Source organism: Lathamus discolor, chromosome 14, assembly GCF_037157495.1.
Source record: "Lathamus discolor isolate bLatDis1 chromosome 14, bLatDis1.hap1, whole genome shotgun sequence".
Taxonomy (NCBI): Eukaryota; Metazoa; Chordata; class Aves; order Psittaciformes; family Psittacidae; genus Lathamus; species Lathamus discolor.
Window position 1 is genome coordinate 3,619,766 of NC_088897.1, and position 22,551 is coordinate 3,642,316.

A 22,551-nucleotide genomic window follows, 5' to 3' on the forward strand; every position below is an offset into this window, starting at 1 on the left:
CTCTGCTCGCTGCTGCAACGGCTCCGTGTGGTGACGCTCGGTGCAGCAGCCATCACCCCGAGGGGCTCGCTTTCCCCACCGAGGCTGTTCTCTCTCTGACTCCAGGAGCATTCTGTCAAGGCCGTGGGAGCGCACGAGAAGCTCCAGCAGTGTGAGCAGAAGCTGCAGTACCTGGTGCAGCGGGTGGCTCACCTGCCCCCCTGCAGCCACAGCGAGGACGATGAGGTGCCCGGGGGCTCCATCCCTGCTGCGCTCTCTGGGGACCCACACAGGCTTTCCCGGGTGGCCCAGCCCAAGCCATCCTCCCAGCTGGAGGATGGAGGTGCTCGAGGGAGGAGCCACGGAGCAGCTCAGGCCCCGGTGGCCCTGGGCTCTGTGGGCTGTTCCCTACCAGGGGCACATGGAGCTTGGGCACCCCTTTGCTTGGAACACCCGCCTCCCCTTCAGCTGTGAACACAGCGTCTCTTTCACAGACTTTTGTGAAGGTCAGGCAGCTGCTGGAGAAAACCCTCCTGAACGAGCCGCAGAACCAGAAGGTTTCCTTGGAGGACGTGTGCATGAGGGTCCAAGGTAGGAAAGGGGACACATCCCACAGCAACTGCCCCAGGCATTTCTGGGCGTCCTTGCCCACCTCCCAGTGTCCCAGCAGAGCCCAACCCAGGAGTTGCTCCGGGCGCTGGGGCTGACCTCGGCTGTCTCCAGGGCTTTGAGCATGGGGCTGGTTTTATGTGTGGATGTGGGAGAGCGAAGGCAGGCGGTGGGCTGGGGAGCGCAGAACCCCCGCAGGAGCAAGGAGGGATGCTGTGGGGCAAGCGGGGAGACCCTCGTCGTCTTCAAAATCACTGGGCAGCAGATGCCAGCCCCCCTCCAAACTGTGCCGGCTCCTCCTGGGGACACAGGCACAGCAGAGGCAGCCCCGCAGTCCCTCCCCAGCCCGCTCCTCTGCGCTCTCTCCTGCAGACGATTCTGATTTTGGGGACAACCAGAGCGGCCTTGTCCTCAGCAGAGAAGACATCAAGAAGCAAGGGCTGCGGCTGATCGAAAGCAAGAAGAAAAGCAAGAGGAAGTAGTGCTTGCTCCCCGAGAGCTGGGGACGCCCCAGACCACCCCTTGTACACTTTCCCCTTGGTTTAATAGAGGAGATGCTTTTCATTCCTCCAAAGCTCGTGTTAGAGCCGAAAGAGGAGGTCGCAAGTCACTTCTGTCCGCGGAACATGTGGCTCAAAGGTGGAGGGGAGCTGAGCTGGCTTTGCAGGCAGCCACATCCCCTGCCCCTCTCCCCACAGTGGTGGCAATGGGCTGGGCTGGGGCCATCTTTCTTGGGCAGAGCACAGCTGGGGGCAGGCTGGCTTTCTCCCCCTTGCTGCCGTGGGTCCAACACCTTCCTGGGCCCTCTGCACACTTCCCGGACCCCGACGGGCTGGCACAGAGGGCACTACGCCAAGCCTTTGGCTCCAGCATGGGAACCTCAGCCCTGCCCATAGCTCACAGGCCGTCTTCTCTTCTCTACAGAAGCATCACCTACACGTGGTGAGCACCAGATAGGCCCCACCGACATGCCAACCTGCCCTTTCTTAGCCCCCTAAAACTCCATCCCTCCACGTGGAAGGGAACCAAGGAAAACCTAGGGTGCCATGTGGGCACTGGCGGCAGGCAGAATGGGAGCCCTGGGGTGCTGAGGCAGCAAGGAGGCCTGTGTGAGAGGACCGCCGCTCCACTGGGCTGAGGGACTGAGGAGCAGTGGGTCTGGCCCCCACCTGGGCACACTCTCCCCACCACAGTGGGGTGGACAGCGGCATCCATGAGGAATGGCTCTCGGAGATCCGAGAGGAGCACGGAGGAAGGGGAGGGGGGCAGAAAACAAAAGTGACGCGCAGTGCAATTCTTCATCCACTGGTGTCAAGGAGGCTGCCCAGCAGGATGCCGAGACGAAATTCCTGCAGACCGTCTTCACCCTGTGTGAAGCTGGCAGGGCCAGGGGCTTCTCGCAGTGCCTGCAGGAGTTCTACCACCAATTGCAGGTGGTAGAGACTGTTATAAAGATTTCGTCTTAGCCGTGATCTGATTCTATTATTTTATTACAACTGATTACTATCGAGAGGCAATAAGCAATCAGCGCTGGGTGCGCCGGGGAGTCTCCGCCGCACCAGAGACGCACACCGGGGTCTTTGGTGTCTAGTCTCTTACACTTCTTGGCCCGGGGTCTCAGCCAATCCCTTCTTCTGTACCTGGATGCCGACGTGGCCCCTTTCCATTATTCTGTTCTCGTTGCTGGGGCCATTCTCCGGTGAAGACCTTGCTGACCGTCTTGGTAGTACATTCACGGGGAGATGTCTTTCCCATGCAATTAACCACCATCTTAGCCCCGTAAATTCCATTCGCTCTCTGGTTACTTATCCTGTAACGGGATGTACGTATCTCTTAGTTACATAGCCCCCTTAAAGCATTCAAGCAGTTAATCAAAGCACTCTTTAAGCAACAGAGGGGTTCCCAGCAGTTCACCAAAGCACCCTTAGGAAACAAAGCGGTTGAGTAAGAGGGATTATTCCTTGGTTTCTCCTCTCTCATCAGTGTATGGCCAGGAACATTCACCATAACCATGAACATTCCTGTACATCCCCCACAAGGTACAACGGTCACGTAGGCGATGGCGGCGCGCGCGGCGCTGTGCGTGCCCGGGGCGGCGCTCTCCCTGTACGCGCTCCATGTGGAGCGGGCGCGCGCGCAGGGCCCCGGGTACTGCGCACGCTGGGACCTGGCCGAGGCGGTGTCGTGCACGCGCGTGATCGCGTCCCGGTGGGGGCATGGCCTGGGGCTGGTGGAGCCACTGCTGGGCCGGGACAGCGCCGCCAGCGTCCCCAGTGGGGCCGTGGGGGTCGTGTTCTGCCTCCTGCAAGGGGTTCTGGGGCCCGTGCGTGGCCGCGGGGCCTCTGCGGTGCTGCTGGCGTCGGCGCTGGCGTCGGCGCTGGCGTCGCTGTGGCTGGCGGCCATCTTGGCCTTCGCCCTGCATGACCTCTGCCCCGTCTGCCTCAGCACCTACGGCCTCAACCTGCTCCTGCTGCGCCTCAACCTGCGCCGCTGGCGCCAGCGCCCCCAAACCCACTGAATTCAGCCCAAAACGGGGCCAGCAATCACAGCAACGGGGGAAAAAAATTATTTTGAAGCCTTGGGTGGGATGGTTTAGTGTGAGGTGTCCCTGCCTATGGCGGGGGGGTTGGAACTGGATGATCTTGAGGTCCTTTCCAGCCCTAACTATTCCGTGATTCTATGATTCTATGATTCTTAATCGAGCCCTTAAGCAGGTGTTGATAGGGGATACACAAAACAAAGAAGGGGGAGATGTGGGGAGGGAAGGCCATCAGACTTGCATGAAAAAGAGTGTCCAGCCCCGGGCACACAGGAGAGCACTTGGACTGCAGCCTTCTTCAATGGGAAAGCTTATTGCTGCTAAAAAAGGGGGGGGAAATACCCAAAATAAATTATGTTATAAATTGAGACCACAACGGATCATAATCCAATTAAAATTTTATTAATTGTAGCAAGTAGAATATGAGCAAAGACAGCGCTGGACGACAGGGGAGTCTGCGCTCCGCCAACTGCCGTGTTAAGTATTTCAAACAGCCCCTTTTTATACATCTTTACTTCGTTGTTCATGAAATAGTGGAATTACTCTGCGCATGCTTCAGTTGTTGTTAGGGGGTAGTTTCCTGCCTCCTGGTGAGAAGTCTTCCTCCTTTGATCCTTCATCCATATGTCTTTGCAGGGAGTTGTTAGTCTTAGCTCTGCCAGTTCCTGGGACATCTTGCGGCTATCTTATCTTGGCCAGCTGTGTTTTATCTCTGTCAGTTCCTTTACATTTGGCTTAACATATATCTTAATAAACAATACACTAGTCTATAGTTTCTCACATGGAACATCTTACAGCTATCTTTAGGCAACATCTGCTATGTTTGCATAAGCGATAAGCGATTGCGGTTGGCGACTGTTAGTCTATGTAAGCTGTGTCCGGTGACTGTTTGAGTAAGCAATTTCATACTTTTTATTACCTAACCTTTACATTGGGCTTAACATAAATCTTAATAAACAATATCCTAATTCATAGTTTCTTACAATCCCCCCTTTTTCTTTTATCCTATTATTGTTTATTAGATGCTGCTTTCATTTTCAGAATTGTAAGCCAACCTTGTTCCACACTCCCAACATTTATCATAACACTCACAAGGTAATTCCTTACAATCACAGGTATATTTTTTTACGTGGCATGACACATTCACAACAATCTTCATCCTCATCCATAGATACACTCTTATATTTTACCCCAGATCTCGTAGTTAAAATGAGCAGTTTTGCTATGTCAAACCGTTCTCTAATAAAGTGTAAAATATAGCGGAATATACAAGGCCCAAACATAAGTCCCAAAACCAACATAATAAGCGGTCCTGCTAAAGCAGACAACAAAGTGGTTAGCCAAGGTGAAATATTAAACCAATTTTCATACCATGACCTGCCCGCCTCACAGTCTTTCTTACGTTGATCTAACCTTTTCCGGAGTTCTACATAAAGGTTGTACAGGGAATTCAGGTTGTCCCGTCCCAGTGAAAGTGGTTATCACTTTGGAAGTTTCCCAGGATATTAATTCCCACTTTAATGGTTCATGCGGGTTTCCATTTGCTTGGGTTATTATCAATAACAAAACTAACGGTATACCAGGAAAAAGGGTGTCTGTCAATTTTGCCAATTTAAGTATATTTTTACCAGTCCTGGGGAAGTTCGGCCATTGCTGTTTTTGCATCCCATTGTTCTGGTTCTTTTCTCCACAGTTTATTCCTCCTCTGCCTTGCCCGTCGACTCGGTTGCTTCGAGCCACGGGGTGTACCATCTTCTCGGCAGCAAGGGAATTCTTCAGGAGAACAGCTGTTTCGGGCTTTCTGCCTGTCTACATAGGCTTCCCACTTTGCAGCCTTAACTAATGGGGCAAAGCAAGATACAGTTAGTACTTCCCTTCTACGCTTTATAATCAAAATTTCGGCTATAAAGGGGACTGGTTCATTGGAGTGGTAACAATAATATTGAGGGTTTATTCCGTTGGCAAAAATCTCCCACCACTCATGGGATTCCCAAATAATTTCTTGTTTTAGACTCTAATTGTTTTAATTTCCACTCAGTGAGAGTTCTTTGGATTTTCCAACACTGTGTGCAAACTCCTATTGGAGGGCATCCACATTCACAGTGTGTCCACCATTTATCCTGACATACCTTACACCTAAAACAAGCAAATGGATAACAATTGCAATTCAAATTATTACACCTAATTCGTATATCTAGAGTACATACATTATTTACATCAGCATATCTTCTATATTCACTCTTGTGTGGTTGCATAAGTTTAGCAATTTCCTTCAACACACTTTCTACGTTTCCATAAATAATAGAAAAGAGGAGAAATACTTATAGCAAATATAAACAGCAATACACACTTTATACCAAAAGATAATGCGGCAAAATAATTAAATAAAGTCTCTATCATTACGTTATCTTTTCAGGATTTTCTTGGTGTCCCCTGGAGTACTGATTACTTTCCAGTGGGGTCTCGTCACTGGGCCTTTAATGAGACTGGCTCCAATATTTTCTGGCCATTAAACAAATAATGTCCCAAATATTTCACTTTTTCCTCCACAAATTGTAACTTTTCTTGTGATACCCGTAGGCCCTTTTGTGCAAGAAAGTTTAGAAATTGAATGCTTTCTTTTCTTACATCCTCCTTATTATTCCCTGCTATGAGCAGATCATCTACATACTGTAACAGCACGTTCCCCGTTTGTACCTGGTATTCTTTTAAGAGCTCTTCCAGGTATGTTTGTAGCCCATATCCCTGGGAATACCTGATCCAATATATCTTCAATCTGACTTCTCCCTCGACATGATTAGTGATCAAAATTAAGCTTTTAACATCTCTATATACTGTTGGTCCTTTACTTTTAAAGTGATCTCGCCTCCTTTGAAAGTAATGGTTGCTCCCAAGTGTTCTAACAAATCTCTCCCCAAAAGAGCTTTTGCGGAGTTAGGCATATACAAAAACTTACGGATGCCCCATTGTTTTCCCAATTGTTATTTTAGTAGTTTACAAAAATAAGCCTTTTCACCTTGGCCAGTCGCCCCTTTTATCATCATATAATCATCCCCAAAGGTATTAAAGCTTTGTTTAAAACTGAATACATTGCACCTGTATCAACCAAAAATTCCATTATAACCAGTGGATCTGCTAGGGAAGATTCCCCTGGTCCCGTCAGCCTAGTTCCAATTCAGTCACCCGAGCCACCCCATGGCACTCCCACTAGGGTAGTCTCACTCCCAGCGTCCAAACTCCTCATAGCACTCACACCGATCCGGTTCCACAGAAGAGGAGGTTACTCCCCCACTTCTGTCCGACATTCGTCCTCCACCAGTTTTAAAGCAACCAGCGCAGCCGTGGCTGTAGCACGACCCAGCTTTTTCTTTTCTACCTATTTCCAATTCCTATACACTCTCCATGCTCAAACACGGGAACTGCGGCAGCTTCCCTCCTTTCCCCTTTGGTTTTCCCTTTTTTATTTATTTATTTATTATTTTTCACAGGTGCTCACCCTGCTCTGCAGGGGCTACAGATGCCTGCCTCTGCAACAGCACTTCTGGTTTAACCCCTTCTTAACCCTGAATGTGAATGTGCTGCTTGTTGCCAGTGACAGCAATTTCCTCCTCCTTATCAATACCTGATAGGACAGAGGCAGAGGGTGCTCCTCTCGGAGGTACCTGTGGTATATAATTTTCTTGATGACTGTCCCAATATCACAGGCTGAACAACATCTCTCCAGCTTAGCTTTCTGTTTTTCCCTGTCCTTTTCCAAAACGAAAATTAGGGATCTGGCAGAGTTATATTAATTTCACATTCTGTCTGCCACTCCAGGTGCTTTCTTAAAGCGAAACATATCTGCGTGCATTACTTCATTGCATTTTCTTGGCCACCTCAAAACCAACATAAATTGTAAAAAAATGCATTAGAATTCAGAGTTCCATTTTTAGGCCATTTTTCCTGATTTTCCAAAGTTTATAAAGGCCACCATTGATTACAATATTTTACCAATGTTTTCTTGTTTACCGAGCCCCCAGAAGAACCTCCCAGTTCTTTCCAATGTGCCAAAATGTAACCCAATGGGCTTTTCTTCACAATTCCCTTGTTTTGACCGGCTCCCATTTCAAACAATCTCTTACAAATCTCTATAGCTTCTCTTTCCCAGTGCTCTGCAAATGCACTTAAAATATGAGAGCACCTACACACAAGTTTTATGATATTCTCAGGGGATTCAGTAAGATAGTATCTCTGGGTTCTGCAGATCAACTCCCCTGTCATTAGAACATAGTTTCAGTTCCAGCAAAATTTACACTGCCCTAGTATCCACAACAGGTTCCACTGTTCAAAACTTACTATGCACTCATATGTCAGGTTACGAAGGTTTTCCTGATATCCCACGTTGATTGTCCCAAAAAGAGAGACATTAATTGTTGTATTCTCATTTTTTTTTTTTTTCCTTTGTAATCACATCTTCTCAAATTTTCTTTGATACCTTTTATAAACCCTTTCTCAGTTTTCCATTCTAACTTCCCGGAAGTCCGCCAGGATTTTGTGGTTTTTCTCCACAAAGTAATCTTTTATTTCTGGTCACCGATTAGATAATTATAATTTTCTACCTGGCAGTGTTTTGTAAGACACCCCGAGCAGTATCTGCCCCACCGGTGTCCTGAGTCCACGTGAAATGCCACCCGTCACATACAGTTACACTCCTACAAGGCACATACTCTCACAGGGCATATAGGAAATTCCCTTGCCCTTGTATTTCGTAAAGTTATCCACTGCGGGAGGGGTAGTCGGACCTTCCCCCGCTTTCTGAGCTGCTTGATGGTTATACACAGACAAGACACAGGACAGAAAAACATAAACGCTTCGTCCGTCTCCGGCCGCTCCCCTCGCGGAGACACGGAACCGCGGATTAGGACTCCACACTCGCTTCGTAGCTACGCTACGTCTCAGTCACACAGAAACACATGGGATCCCACACACTCACGCTATGGTTCCGCTTGCCCTTCTCCTGCTTCCTACACGGTCATTAGCAGGTCCGCCCTGGCTCCCAAAACTTGGGATGCAGCGAAAACCCGGGCTCGCCCGATCCGCGTCCAGGATCGCTTGCAGCCGCGCTATCGGTCGACGAGCCCCCAGCTTGCAAGCCCTACCTGCCAAGGGGAACTCCGCTGTGCGCCAGACGTCTCTGCACGCCTTACCAGCAGCCCCGGCCACGCGTACGCCCTACAGGCCCCCCAAAGTACCTAAATTCCAAGCACACCGCCTCTCCGCAGCCGGCGCAGGTCGCTGTCTGTCCCCGCAGTGAGCGGATGAGAAGCGGAGCTCCTCCAGGCAAGCGGCCTGGGGTGGGGCTTAGGATATCCGCTCCTCACCCGATCCTGCAGCCGAACAGAGGCCTCCTGGCTGGCTCGCCAAATTGATACGCGGATTGACTCCACAACTCGTTAAAGTTGTAAAGTAGGTATGCTTTATTCAGCGCTGAGGTGCATGGGGATCGTTCCTCCAAAGTATGCACACCCAGGGTCGTTTTTCCTTTACATTTATTCCCTTACGCCTATACATATTTAGTATCTGTCCCCGCTTCATATTATACCTTCTTTTTCTTTTGTTTAGTTTTTTTTTATCTCATTCAGCGGGTAAAGTCTAGCTCCCGGTCTTTTTAGCCACACTTCCGCATATTGACTCTCCTCAGGGTTAAGGGGTTTTTTATTATTAACCCAGAGGTTTAATTGCTGTCTTACCCAATCTTCTTCTGACCCATAGATTGGCCAAAAAACATTTTTAAAAATCTTCTTCCCTCCCCATATCTTAGTACAATATTCTATCATTTTTTGCTTATCTTTCCCTAAGGTTCCAGGGAGACATCTCCAATTGTCTAAGATATATGCCAGAGGGGTATTCTTAGGTACAATGGGTACCCATCCCATGGGAGTCGAAGGCTTGCTGCCCTTCGCCCCCATCTTCTGGAACATCTCCGAACACGCACTCGCTCGCTCCCCCTTGTTCCTGGCCCAATCCCTCGCGGGAGATGGGAACCGCAGTACTTAAGGGTCCACACTCGCTTGGTTCAGTATATCGAACCTCTCATTCGTTATATTCCAGGAAACCCAATCCCGCCCGAACGGTAAACCCGCGAACAATCTCTGCCGTGAACAATTTCACTCTGCAGTCCTCCGCCGCGAACTATTTCGCTCTGCGGAAAGTTTCGCAATATACTTACGCGTCCTGCGTCTTCGTCCGGACTCCCGTGCACAGAATTTTTATGGGATTTTACCGGTTCCTTCTTTGCTCATATTCTAGCATTTAGGTTCGTCGGTAAGGATGAGGTAAGCTGTTGGTCGCGGGGCCGCGAAACGCCGCGGGGCGCCTCCCCGGAGGACCAAAGCCCACCGTTCCTTATCCGAGTCACGGCACCAGAAATTGTTATAAATTGAGACCACAACGGATCATAATCCAATTGGAATTTTATTAATTATAGCAAGTAGAATATGAGCAAAGACAGCGCTGGACGACAGGGGAGTCTGCGCTCCGCCAACTGCCGTGCTGAGCAGTTCAAACAGTCCCTTTTTATACATCTTTACTTCCGTGTTCATGAAGTAGTGGAGGTACTCTGCGCATGCTTCAGCTGTTGTTAGGGGGTCGTTTTCTGCCTCCTGATGGTCGTTGAGGCCGAAGCGAGAAGTCTTCCTCTTTTGTCCCATTGTTGACCCCTCTACTCCTATGTCCTTTGTTCGTCTTATCTCTGCCATTTCCTGGAACATCTTACAGCTATCTTTAGGCAACATCTGCTATGTTTGCATAAGCGATAAGCGATTGCGGTTGGCGACTCTTAGGCCATCTCTTCATGCAGGCTTGATGAAGCACTGGAGATGATCACGTTGGTATTTAGCTTGTCACTGGCTATTAGCACTAGCCCGCCATTTATAAATCTGCACAGGAGATGCTGAGTGACGGCCTCAGAGGGTATTTGGCAATCCCGTATTTCTTTGTTTTCAGGCTAAAGGTCCCGCGTTACGGAAACTTGATCTCAGCTGATGTACGAGCTTGGTGCTGGGAAGGCCGTTTCCTTAAAAGTCTTTTTCTGCAGCTCTCTGGTGGCGGGAACTTGATGCTATTGACCAACAAACAGCTGCATGTGCTTGCGTTTCTTGTCCCGTTTGTAGGTGAGCAAGAGCATACGGTGAGCGTCAAAATAAACACCAGTATGGAGAGCCGGTGGGTTCTTGCCCGTGTCAACAGGAGCGTAACTCGCTGCGCGGCTGTTTGCTGACCACTTAACTGACATTTCCAAAGGGACATGTCTGGGCAGCAGCAGGCTGCTCTTGCTCCGTTGCTGTGGTTACAGCCCGGCAACAGTTGCCAGGGCGCAGGGAGCTCAGCTCCGTGTTGTGGTTACAGCCCTGCGACAATTATGACCACATAGGTCGCAAGGCTCCATTGGCTTGGCCACAGCTCCGTGAGCGTTGCAGCGGGCAGTAGAGCTGCAGTGGCTGCTACGTACGCAGTGGGGCTGGAGAGCCAAGGCAGCAGGAGCAGCATCATGCTGGGCCAGAAGCCAAACCTCAGCAAGCGCATCCGTGAGATGCGGGCCAGCATAGCCCTGCAAGGTGCTGCCCCGTTGGCTTTGCATTATGGACTGGGCCAAGTCGGGGGCTTTTGGTCCCCGCATCGTCCTGCACGGTACCAACAGCTCCTCAATGTCCTGCAGGGCTAGCGAGGACGTTTTACTCCAAGCCAGAGGAAGAAAAGTTCAATGAGAACCGGGAGCTGCTGCCCCAGCTGCGAGAGGCGGTGCAGGAGGATACCCGTGTCCTGGGCCGTGTGCGGAAGGTACCAGCAGGTCCCATTTGCTGCCTCCGTGACTGTGGCTCTGCCGGAGCTGCAGAGCCAGCTTCTCCACTGGTCCTCTCCGGGAGCAGGAAGTGCAGGGCAGCAGGAGGCTGGGACCGTCCCCAGCCTGGCACTGATGTGCTCTCTGCCCTTCTTTGCCCACAGCATGAGCTCACCCTCTCTGAGGCTTGCGCAGCGGAGCAGCCCTTGGGCATTGCTTTGGCCAGTAAGACGGTGGAGGTAATAGCAGAGTCCAGCGGGCGCAGGCTGCTCGCAGCGGGCTGGGGTTCAGGGGATGCTCAGAAGGACCGGTTGTAGGGAACAGGGACCTGGTGCCAGCCCCAGGACAGCCCCACAGGGCTGGTGCAGTGAGACACCGGGTGTCCATGAGTGGTCCCGTGGAACCCTTTGCACTGCAGGACCCATCAGTGTCTCCGTTAGCTCCCTGAGCGGGACCTTTGCCGCAGCAGGGCTCCTGTCCCGCCAAGGGAGCGAGCAGGTGCCAGCATCACCAGCTCTGCCTTGGCAAAGAGTTGTGCGGGCAGGACCCCTTCTCCCGTGGGTGCCCAGCGAGCCCTGCCTCCAGCCTGGCAAATGCTCACATCCCACGCAGGTGGCCCAGGAGAAGCTGCGGGCCGAAATCTATGGCCGGGTGAACACGTGCAACATGCTGCTGTACCAGGTGAAGCAGCGGAGCCGGGCCAAGGAGCAGCTGCAGAGGCGGCTGCAGCAGCTGCAGGATGTGCGGATGGACGAGAAGCAGCACCAGGCACAGGTCCCAGGGCCCCTTGCTGGGGTGGCAGCACCCGTGGGGGGGTTCAGTCAAGCCTGCAGCCCTGGGTGGGCGCCGGTCTCAGCACATGGGCTCACCCCTTGTCCCCAACCATCTCTGCCCCAGGTGGTTCGGACGCTGGAGAGCAGCATTGAGAAGACGCAGACAAAAGTCCACGCTGGGCAGAAGGTGACTGCCCTGTACGTGGCGGTGCGGGATGCCCTGAGGAAGGTGAGCTCATCCTCACTGCGCCGTGCTCTCAGCCGCTCCCCCTGCAAAGGCCCTGAAGTGCCCAAGGGGCTGTGCTGGTGGGACACCCTCCTGCAGGAGCTCCTCCTGCTCCCCCCCATCTTCTGTCCCAGCACAGGGCACCCCTGGGACTCAGTGGGCTGTGGCTCCCCGTGTCCCAGGAGCTGGCCCACCTGCCTCTGCACCTGGACGTGCTGAGTGAGACGGCCGAGCTGCAGCACGGGGAGGTGGAAGACATGGAGCTCAGGGCCTCGCATGGTCTCAGAGCTGCTCGTGTAGCCAAGGTGAGACGGTCCAGCGCACCTCAGGGTGCTTTCCTGCCCTGCAGAGCCCACAGGTGGCACCAGGTGCCCAGGCTGCTGAGTCTTCCTTCGAGGAAAAGCAAGACTGAGCTTGGCCTCCCCACAGCACCCTCCCGTGTGTGGCTCTCGGGCCAGGCTGCCCTGCGCTGGGGACAGCTGCCTGAAGCACTGGCCGTGGGGAAGGTGGCATTCTCCATTCTCTAGCTGTCCTTGCTCAGTTTCCTTCCGGGGCTGTTTACTCGGGGTAGGGGGGGGCATTTTTGGTGCTGGCCGTGCCCATGTTAGAAGCCCACAGAGGTCCATTGTAGCTTTGGGAGCCACTTCTTTCCTGCTCTGCTCTGCTCTGCTCCAGGAGCACAAGGCCAGGATGGAAGCCCAGTTCCGTGCCGAGAGAGAGCTCAAGGCCCGCACCCTGGCTGCTCGGAAAGAGCGCGTAGACAGACGCTGGCTCAAGGAAGCAGAAGAAAGGCTTCTGAAAGCGGTGAGCTGGGGGGACCTGGCCCAGGCAGGGTTGCAGGCACAGGGCGGGCATCGGTGCCCAGCCTCCCGTGGGCGAGGGGCTGCAGGGCCAGCTCCCCCAGGGTGCCAGCAGCTCAGCGGTGACGATGAACATCCTTGCAGCAAGCCAGGCATGACGTCGCCAGGGACTTGCTGAGCCTGCCCGAGCAGGACCCGCTGGTGGGTGAGTGCCTGTCAGGGTGCAGGGGGGGGATGCGGGCGCAGCCGCAGGCATCCTTCCCTGCCACAACCTTTCCACCCCAGCTGCCAAACCGGAGGCCACCAAGTCCCGGCTGGAGCGTGACGCCTGGCTGACGGAGAAGATGGAGAAGGCCAAGGCTGCGGTGCAGTGCTCCTGCCTCTGGGTGAGCTGAAAACCCATCTCTGGTAGAAGCTGGGGCTGCTCCAGCCCCAGGGAGCTGAGCCTTGTCTGCTCACCTTGGTCCATTGCAGGGTTATCTGCCCTCCTCTGTCCCCAGAGCCCCCCAGGGCCCCTCTTGTGCAGGCAGGGACGGAACTGCTGTGCTCCACGACACGAACTTGCAGCGGTTCCTGTGGTTCCTGGGGCAGAAACCTCCCCAGGACCGCGGCCCAGATCCTGTACCCTGCAGGAGTGGCCTGGGCTGAGTCCATGTGCTCTCCCCCGGCCAGGACGTCCCCGGCAGGCTCCTGGCACAGCAGAAGTCCCTGGCGGCACTCGAACAGTACCTCAGAGGGCGCCAGGAGAAGCAGCAGGAGCTGAAGAAGGCACTGAAGGAGCTGGAGATGCAGCGGGATGAGCTGAAGTTTCGCCAGCCCGCAGACACAAGCAGGTGCTGCTGGGCTCCGGACAGCCATGCCAAAGGGGCCACCAGCCCTGGGGGCAGGGGGGCATGTGCATGGCAGGTGTCCCAACAGGGCACCCCTTCCTTTGTCACCCTGCGGCTGCCCACCCCTCCCGCACTGGGAGGGTTTCTGAGCAGAGTGCTGCCCCAGCTCTGGCGCTGGCAGAGCACCCAACGAGGAGCCTTGCTCCTTGCCTGGCACGGGAAGTGGGCCCAGCAGCAGCACGGGGTTGAGCTGCAGGCAGCACCTCTGCTCTGCGCTTGGGGCAGGGGAGAACGTGGGCAGCAGCTTTTGCAAGAGCTCTGGGGCGTCTGCAGCCCTGTGCACTTGGATGGATGTGACCGTGCTTGGCTCCAGGGGGCTGGAGGAGGAGCTGAGGACGAGGCTGCAGTGGGAGGAGGCTCGGCTGGCAGAGAGGCGAGCGCAGCTGCTGAGGAGCCAGGAGACGCTGCTGGACTTTGCAAACGGACTCGACAGCCTCTGGGGCCGTCTGCGGGGCATCACCGTGCCTGGCCAGGTACCCGCACAGGGCCGGGCTGAGCACAGCCCAGGCTCTGCTCGCTGCTGCAACGGCTCCGTGTGGTGACGCTCGGTGCAGCAGCCATCACCCCGAGGGGCTCGCTTTCCCCACCGAGGCTGTTCTCTCTCTGACTCCAGGAGCATTCTGTCAAGGCCGTGGGAGCGCACGAGAAGCTCCAGCAGTGTGAGCAGAAGCTGCAGTACCTGGTGCAGCGGGTGGCTCACCTGCCCCCCTGCAGCCACAGCGAGGACGATGAGGTGCCCGGGGGCTCCATCCCTGCTGCGCTCTCTGGGGACCCACACAGGCTTTCCCGGGTGGCCCAGCCCAAGCCATCCTCCCAGCTGGAGGATGGAGGTGCTCGAGGGAGGAGCCACGGAGCAGCTCAGGCCCCGGTGGCCCTGGGCTCTGTGGGCTGTTCCCTACCAGGGGCACATGGAGCTTGGGCACCCCTTTGCTTGGAACACCCGCCTCCCCTTCAGCTGTGAACACAGCGTCTCTTTCACAGACTTTTGTGAAGGTCAGGCAGCTGCTGGAGAAAACCCTCCTGAACGAGCCGCAGAACCAGAAGGTTTCCTTGGAGGACGTGTGCATGAGGGTCCAAGGTAGGAAAGGGGACACATCCCACAGCAACTGCCCCAGGCATTTCTGGGCGTCCTTGCCCACCTCCCAGTGTCCCAGCAGAGCCCAACCCAGGAGTTGCTCCGGGCGCTGGGGCTGACCTCGGCTGTCTCCAGGGCTTTGAGCATGGGGCTGGTTTTATGTGTGGATGTGGGAGAGCGAAGGCAGGCGGTGGGCTGGGGAGCGCAGAACCACCGCAGGAGCAAGGAGGGATGCTGTGGGGCAAGCGGGGAGACCCTCGTCGTCTTCAAAATCACTGGGCAGCAGATGCCAGCCGCCCTCCAAACTGTGCCGGCTCCTCCTGGGGACACAGGCACAGCAGAGGCAGCCCCGCAGTCCCTCCCCAGCCCGCTCCTCTGCGCTCTCTCCTGCAGACGATTCTGATTTTGGGGACAACCAGAGCGGCCTTGTCCTCAGCAGAGAAGACATCAAGAAGCAAGGGCTGCGGCTGATCGAAAGCAAGAAGAAAAGCAAGAGGAAGTAGCGCTCGCTCCCCGAGAGCTGGGGACGCCCCAGACCACCCCTTGTACACTTTCCCCTTGGTTTAATAGAGGAGATGCTTTTCATTCCTCCAAAGCTCGTGTTAGAGCCGAAAGAGGAGGTCGCAAGTCACTTCTGTCCACGGAACATGTGGCTCAAAGGTGGAGGGGAGCTGAGCTGGCTTTGCAGGCAGCCACATCCCCTGCCCCTCTCCCCACAGTGGTGGCAATGGGCTGGGCTGGGGCCATCTTTCTTGGGCAGAGCACAGCTGGGGGCAGGCTGGCTTTCTCCCCCTTGCTGCCGTGGGTCCAACACCTTCCTGGGCCCTCTGCACACTTCCCGGACCCCGACGGGCTGGCACAGAGGGCACTACGCCAAGCCTTTGGCTCCAGCACGGGAACCTCAGCCCTGCCCATAGCTCACAGGCCGTCTTCTCTTCTCTACAGAAGCATCACCTACACGTGGTGAGCACCAGATAGGCCCCACCGACATGCCAACCTGCCCTTTCTTAGCCCCCTAAAACTCCATCCCTCCACGTGGAAGGGAACCAAGGAAAACCTAGGGTGCCATGTGGGCACTGGCGGCAGGCAGAATGGGAGCCCTGGGGTGCTGAGGCAGCAAGGAGGCCTGTGTGAGAGGACCGCCGCTCCACTGGGCTGAGGGACTGAGGAGCAGTGGGTCTGGCCCCCACCTGGGCACACTCTCCCCACCACAGTGGGGTGGACAGCGGCATCCATGAGGAATGGCTCTCGGAGATCCGAGAGGAGCACGGAGGAAGGGGAGGGGGGCAGAAAACAAAAGTGACGCGCAGTGCAATTCTTCATCCACTGGTGTCAAGGAGGCTGGCCAGCACGATGCCGAGACGAAATTCCTGCAGACCGTCTTCACCCTGTGTGAAGCTGGCAGGGCCAGGGGCTTCTCGCAGTGCCTGCAGGAGTTCTACCACCAATTGCAGGTGGTAGAGACTGTTACAAAGATTTCGTCTTAGCCGTGATCTGATTCTATTATTTTATTACAACTGATTACTATCGAGAGGCAATAAGCAATCAGCGCTGGGTGCGCCGGGGAGTCTCCGCCGCACCAGAGACGCACACCGGGGAGATGTCTTTCCCATGCAATTAACCACTATCTTAGCCCCGTAAATTCCATTCGCTCTCTGGTTACTTATCCTGTAACGGGATGTACGTATCTCTTAGTTACATAGCCCCCTTAAAGCATTCAAGCAGTTCAACAAAGCACCCTTAGAAAACAAAGTGGTAGAGTAAAAGGGGTTATTCCTTTTTTTCTTCTTCTCTCTCATCAGTGTATTGACAGGAACATTTACCATAATCATGAACATTCCTATACATCCCCCACAAGGTAAAATGGTCACAAGGGGTTCCGATTCCACATAAAGTGCAATGGCGACAAGAACTCCTAAGTTGCTGACACGAATCATTCCTGTATACCTCACAATTCCCCCCTTGTTTTCTTGTAACTCACTGATTCGTGTTTTGGCTTCTAATCTAATAACTGCTTTTCGAGCCGCGGATAGTATGGGAGTTGTTTTGGTCTTTAGTATCACTAATGAGCGAGTTCCTCCCTTATTTGCTAATTCCGGTTCTAAAGGTATGGCGGTTAATTGATGTTTTGTATAGCCATAGGTATCAGTTTGGTGCAACACGGGATTATACATGGAATAATTAACAATACCCCACATATTCCCAACACCACTATACCAACTTTGGTAATCGAATCCCTGTTAAAAATTGTCTCCAAGATTCTAGTCCTCCAAAATTGATTTCATTCCATGTTTGTGCTGGAACATGAGCTATCTTTTTCATCTCTCTTAGAAGTTCATTTATGGTCTTTCCTTCATCGTCAATTTCGAAACAACAATTACTAAGATTAAGTTTTCCACAAACCCCTCCTTCTTGAGCTAACCAGTAATCTAAGGCTAGGCTATTCTGATATATTGTAGTTCTCATTTTGGTATTTTGTTTCTCAATTAATCCTAATGCATCTTTCGTTTTATTTCCTACTATTTCTACTACAGCTTGTAATCTTATGATCCTATTCAGCATATATATAGGGGTCCGGTATCCCCAGGACCCATCTTCCACCCAAGTTGCCGGATCATACTAAGAGATTATTTGTTTGGGTGGCCACTCATTGTCCTTCCAGTTACCAATTTGTAGTTCCCTTTTAGATCGTTTCCTTCTTAGTTCATCTGTTTCTGTGTATAACTGGACTCCCAAACGTTCTCCTTGGCTCATAGCTGGTAAAAAAGAAACTCGGTCTCATTGTTCCTAATACACGTGATCCTGTCCAAGTTTTAGGTAAAAATGCAAAGGCTGCTTTACCACAGATCCAATAATGTCCGTCTGGAGTGGGCCAACCGTTTGGTATATTAGTTCCATTAGTCCAGTTACGGAATTGGTGATTCATTTCTATAGGATCTCCCCATTTTTCCCAGCCTTTCTTTGTTCTCTTCCATAGATAACCTCCTTCACAAAGCAAATTTCCTACTGGTTTGCCGTCACTTTCTGAATTTTGCCAACACCTTTTCCAATTACATTTGTTTGTAAGATCCATTGCTGCCTTCTGTTATTTCCTTCTTGATTTCTCCAGATCACAGGATCGCTTATGTTACTCTCCATCGCTTCCCAGGGCCATCTCTCTCCCTGGTTAGCTCCCCCACAAACATAGCAGTTGCTTACATTCAATGCTTTAGCTATATTTTACAAAGAGATTGTTAGCAACAGTGGGAATTTCGTATTGGACTCCTGTTTCCATTTCATGACAAAATGAGTTGAATAATAAATGATGTTGTTTTGATTCCTTAACACTTTCCGTAATTTGAATTTGGACTTTAGCTCCTGGACCCTTTCCTGTAGCCCATATTTTAATTCCAAATTCCTTAATTTTCTTATTTTTCCATTTTCCAATAGTCATGGTAGTTAGATTGAGAAGGGTACATTCGTGTGGTCCACAATCTGGCTTTCCTGGGACATTTTGAATAAAGGCTGTACGCAGATATGTTTTTCACTCTAAGAAACCACCCCAAGTGACAGACGGAATGCGAGATGAATATACCTCCGTCAGATCCCTTAATTTTGGCTTTGGAAAAGGAGAGGGAAAAACTGAAAGCTAAGCTGGAGAGATGTTCAGATTGGGATACTGGGGAAAGATGTTAAGCAAAGCAAGAAGGAAAGCAAGGGAGCTCGGGCAGCTCCTGTGTTTGAGCGTGGGATGAGTGCTGGGGAGGCAGAGGTGGAGGGATGTCGGGCGGAGGTGGGGGAGTGGGTTCTTCTCCTATGGGACCGGATCCGTGTGTGCTGTGGGGAGTTTGGACGTTGGAAGTGGGACTGCCCTGGGGGGAGTGCCATGGGGTGGCTCCTGTGGCTGAATTGGAACTAGACTGACGGGGACCTGGGGAATCTACCCCAGCAGATCCACTGGTTAAATTAAACCTAGGGACTAGAGGAAATAAAGTGGAATTTTAGTGGATGCAGGAGCAACTTATTCGGTGTTAAATCAGAGGGAAAAGAATTTGTTACAGACATGGGAGCTACTGGCCACCAAGAAAAAAAAAAAAAAAATTAAAAGACCCCAAAAAAAGGCAAAAAGAGGCATTCTTTCTATTCTTTCTGAAACCCGTAAAGTACAAATTCGGAAAACAAAGAGGAATGCATGAATTTTTATGCATGCTAAATTCTCCCAACTCTGTATTAGGGTGAGAAGCAACACTGAAAGAAGGCAAAACGGAATGAAGAGTTAAAAACGATCAATTAGTTTTAGTTTTGAGTTTCTCTTTAATTCAACAGAGAAGCAAACAGGAGGAGCTTCCTGAAATAGAAGAAATCCTCAAGCAGGTGTATCTGGGAGTATGGGCGTCTGAAGTTCCAGGGAAGGCGAAAAATGCTTTGCCTGTTCAAGTAGAAATAAAAAGGGGGGGCCTGCCCAATTAGAATAAAACAACATCCCCCTAAAATTGCAGGGAAAGGGAAGTAAAAATCGTTGATAAATTTTGAAATCTACATTATTAATTGAGTGTGAATTGGAATATAATACTCCTATCTCGCCAGTAAAGAAATAAAGTTGCAGATTGGTTCAAGATCTCAGAGTAATCAACAAATTTGTAGAGGATATTCATCCAGTAATAGCTAATCCGTACACCTTATTGACTAAATTGAACACTAATCAGAAATGCTTTGCCGTCTTGGATTTAAAGGACTCTTTGGCTGCAGCCAGCCGGGAGTGATGTGAGTACCACTGGGGGCTAAGGGGGCGATGGCTGGGGCAGAGGGATGGGGACACGGCTGGGGACCTATTGCAGGCAGCCCGCTGCCCCGGCCGAGCACTCTAACGTGGGACTTGTCCTGGCAGCATGGTCACCAAGAAGGAGCTGTGCACAGACCCCCGGGCGGGCTGGGTGCAGGCACAGGTGCAGCACTTCCAGAGCCTGAAGAACTGATCCTTCCCCACTGCCACCCCTGATGCCCCTGGTGCTTCCCCAGACCCAGGTACGCAGGAGAGCACTTGGATGGCAGCCTTCTTCAATGGGAAAGCTTATTCTATTTAACTTATTTAAACAAACTATTTTCTGCTAAAAAGGGGGGGAAAAAACCCAAAATAAATTATATAAAATCCCTGCTTTAAACTGAAAATAATTTAAACCGTATCAACTTGCTTGTTAATGAACAATCTGGTGCTTCGATGCCTGAGTAGAGTGTTTGCATTGTCAACCCCTTTGTGTGTCTCTGAAGTCCCTGCTGGAGCCCCGATGCGAGAGACAAGACCCACGGGGACCCCATTGCTCTCCACGCATCCTGGGGTCACTGCTCTCTCTGGAACAGAGCAGCCTCAGCCGCACAGCATCCCCCACGGTGCCTCCCCCTCCCCAGCCTGGGTTCAGCTCCGGTGCCACCCATCGGGTGCCACCAGGTTCTCAAGCGGGTGCCCAGCGCCAGCTCCTCTTTGGGAAGCAGCCCGGCATCCCCTGTGATGCCAGGAGGAGGCTGGGGCCGCGGCAGCGCCTCTTGCCGCGCAGCGCTCAGGCACAAGCAGCAAAGCCGCGTCGGTGAGGGTCCAAGTTTTATTAGAGGGAACCTGCCCATGCCTAGGGCAGGGCCTGCGAGGGCAGGTTGGTGTCGGGGTGTCCTGCAGGGATGCCGGCCTCTTCGTCCTCAGGGGAGGTGTCCGGAGCTGGGCCACTGTGCGAGGGTCCCTGTGCCGCTGGGTCCAGCGCCTGGGCTGGCTGCAAGGCGGGCGCTGCGAGGGGCAGGGGGATGATGAGCACAGCCAGCCCGTGCCACGCTCCCTCCCTCCAGCCCTGGATCACGGCCCCGAGCCTGTCCCCGCGTCCCAAGTAGCAGTGGTGGCCACATGGCTCTTGGGACCTTGTGTCCCACCCCCAGCTGCAGCCCTCACCAGTGCCCGTGCCGCTGCAGTCACAGCATTCCCAGGAATGCACCTCTCCTCCCAGGTTGGAGCAGCGCTGGTGGGTCCCGCGGGAGCCACAGGACTGGCAGAGCAGCAGTCGCCAGGGCCTGGGGGGGCAATGGGACACATTGCCACCAAAGGCCCCTGAGATGGATGGGGGGTGCCAGCCTGGTACCTCCATCCCCAGCCAAAGGGGGTGACCTCGGGGACCACCCGCACTCACCCGTTCTCCTCTGCCGCTTCCCGTCCCAGGGGGCACAGGCACCGGCTGCTGTCACAGGAGCTGTGCCGCCGATAATGGTCGGCAAAGGCTCCGTCCTCCTCCCAGGCAGCATCCCTGTGGGAGCAGAGGAGGGCTCAGCCCTGGGGATGTGGGGAGGCAGCAGGGGATCGGCTGGAGCATCCCGGAGGGGAAGGAGGCAGCGGGAGGGCACCCACCTGTCCGGGATTTTGATGCCCAGGCGGAACATCTCTTCTCGGAAGGTGACCGTGTCCTGGCAGAGCGGGCAGCGGAAGTGGTGCAGGGCAGAGCGCAGCGCCTGGCCCTGGGGCAGACACAGCGTCAGCACCAGCGGTGCTGGGGTCCCGTTCACCCCCCGCAGCTTGGTGCCGGGGTGAGCGCAGGGGTGATGATGTCGGGGACCGCGGGGGCTGCCGCCTACCTGAATACAGCGGCGGTGGAACCAGGCGCTGGTGCAGGTGGGACAGACCAGGGTGTCAAAGCACGGCCGCTCCGCCACCGCCTCCTGGCAGATGAGGCACAGGGTCTGGTCCTGCTGCACCGCCCGCACCCGCTGCACCGGCCGGTGCTTCCAGCAGAAGGACCTGCGGACGGAGGTGATGCTTCAGCGCCAGCTCTCCTCCATCGCGGCCCTGGCTCTGGTACCCCGGGGCGGGGACACTCACTTGAACTCCCCAAAGAACTGGGAGACGCAGCCCCGCTCGCTGCCGCAGGGGTAGTGGAAGGTGCGGGGACAGCGCCGGGCTCTGCAGGTGACCGAGGCGCCCGGCTGGTGGCAGATGCAGCACCTCTGGGGATGACAGGGGTGTCTGTGCGGTTGCTTGCAGCCAGCTGCCAGAGCGTCCCTGCGGGAGTGCTGGCCTGTGCAGTGCTGGGCATAGGCAATGGGGACCGTCATGCCCTCAGGCCTCACCTTCCGTGCCACCCTCTTCAGCTCCTCTTGGATGTCAGGGAAGAGGAAGCCATAGAAGCCCTCTTCATCAGCCCCTCTCTGGTTCAGCCTGCTGGCGTGGTACTGCAAGAGGGGAGAAGAGGGGACGTGCCAGGGGCTGCCGGCGGTGCGGGGCCGGGGAGCAGGGGGTGCCAGGACCAGGCACTCACCAGGCAGTTCTCATGGACGCAGAGCCCATCCTGACGGCAAAGCTGCCCCAGCACCTCGGGGTTGCAATCTGCGCGCTGGCAGAACCCGCACACTGCAGGGGGACAGCAGCGTCACCGCCTGCCCTGTGACAAGGTCCCAGTGTAATGCTGGGAGCGGGAACGGGGAGACACCCGACCGCCTTCCTATGCTGCTTGCATCCACAGTCCCCTCTGGCAGGGTGCCAGCGGGGTGCTGTGCACTCACGCTCCTCACCGGGCTCATCCCGCTGCCTCTTGCACGGGGGAGGCTCACAGGAGGGCTCGTCCTCCTCCGGCAGCGCTGCCGGACACTGGGCCGTGCGGCGCCGTGATTTGCGCTTCATCGTAGCGAGAGGCTGCAGCCAAGGAGATGCCTGCGCCTGGGGACGTGGCTCTGCTCAAAGACCCTCCTGCTCTGGGGCTGCTGGCGGGGCACCCTTGCCGTGCAGGGTGTTTGTGACGCGGCACCGCACGAGGGTTCCGCACGGGGCATCTGGCACGCGGGGACAGGCGCAGGGCTGTGATCCAGGGATGGATGGAGGCAGGGAGCGTGGCACA

At 54.1% G+C, this 22,551-nt stretch overlaps 2 protein-coding genes across 2 annotated transcripts; both read left to right on the forward strand.

The window, feature by feature from the left end:
- The first annotated feature begins 2,643 nt into the window (after positions 1 to 2,643).
- Positions 2,644 to 3,139, forward strand: LOC136021972 (vitamin K epoxide reductase complex subunit 1-like). Its single transcript, XM_065694739.1, has one exon. The coding sequence runs from the start codon at positions 2,648 to 2,650 to the stop codon at positions 3,104 to 3,106; it is 459 nt and encodes a 152-aa protein (XP_065550811.1). The 5' UTR covers positions 2,644 to 2,647; the 3' UTR covers positions 3,107 to 3,139.
- A 7,516-nt stretch (positions 3,140 to 10,655) lies between these two features.
- Positions 10,656 to 15,213, forward strand: LOC136022122 (coiled-coil domain-containing protein 183-like). The gene is made up of 15 exons (XM_065695055.1): positions 10,656 to 10,722; positions 10,824 to 10,945; positions 11,111 to 11,185; positions 11,559 to 11,753; positions 11,844 to 11,948; positions 12,128 to 12,250; positions 12,621 to 12,749; positions 12,890 to 12,950; positions 13,031 to 13,131; positions 13,220 to 13,366; positions 13,418 to 13,578; positions 13,949 to 14,108; positions 14,249 to 14,518; positions 14,617 to 14,713; positions 15,104 to 15,213. Exons 1-15 carry the CDS (start codon positions 10,656 to 10,658, stop codon positions 15,211 to 15,213), a joined length of 1,923 nt encoding a protein of 640 aa, XP_065551127.1.
- The last annotated feature ends 7,338 nt before the right edge of the window (positions 15,214 to 22,551 follow it).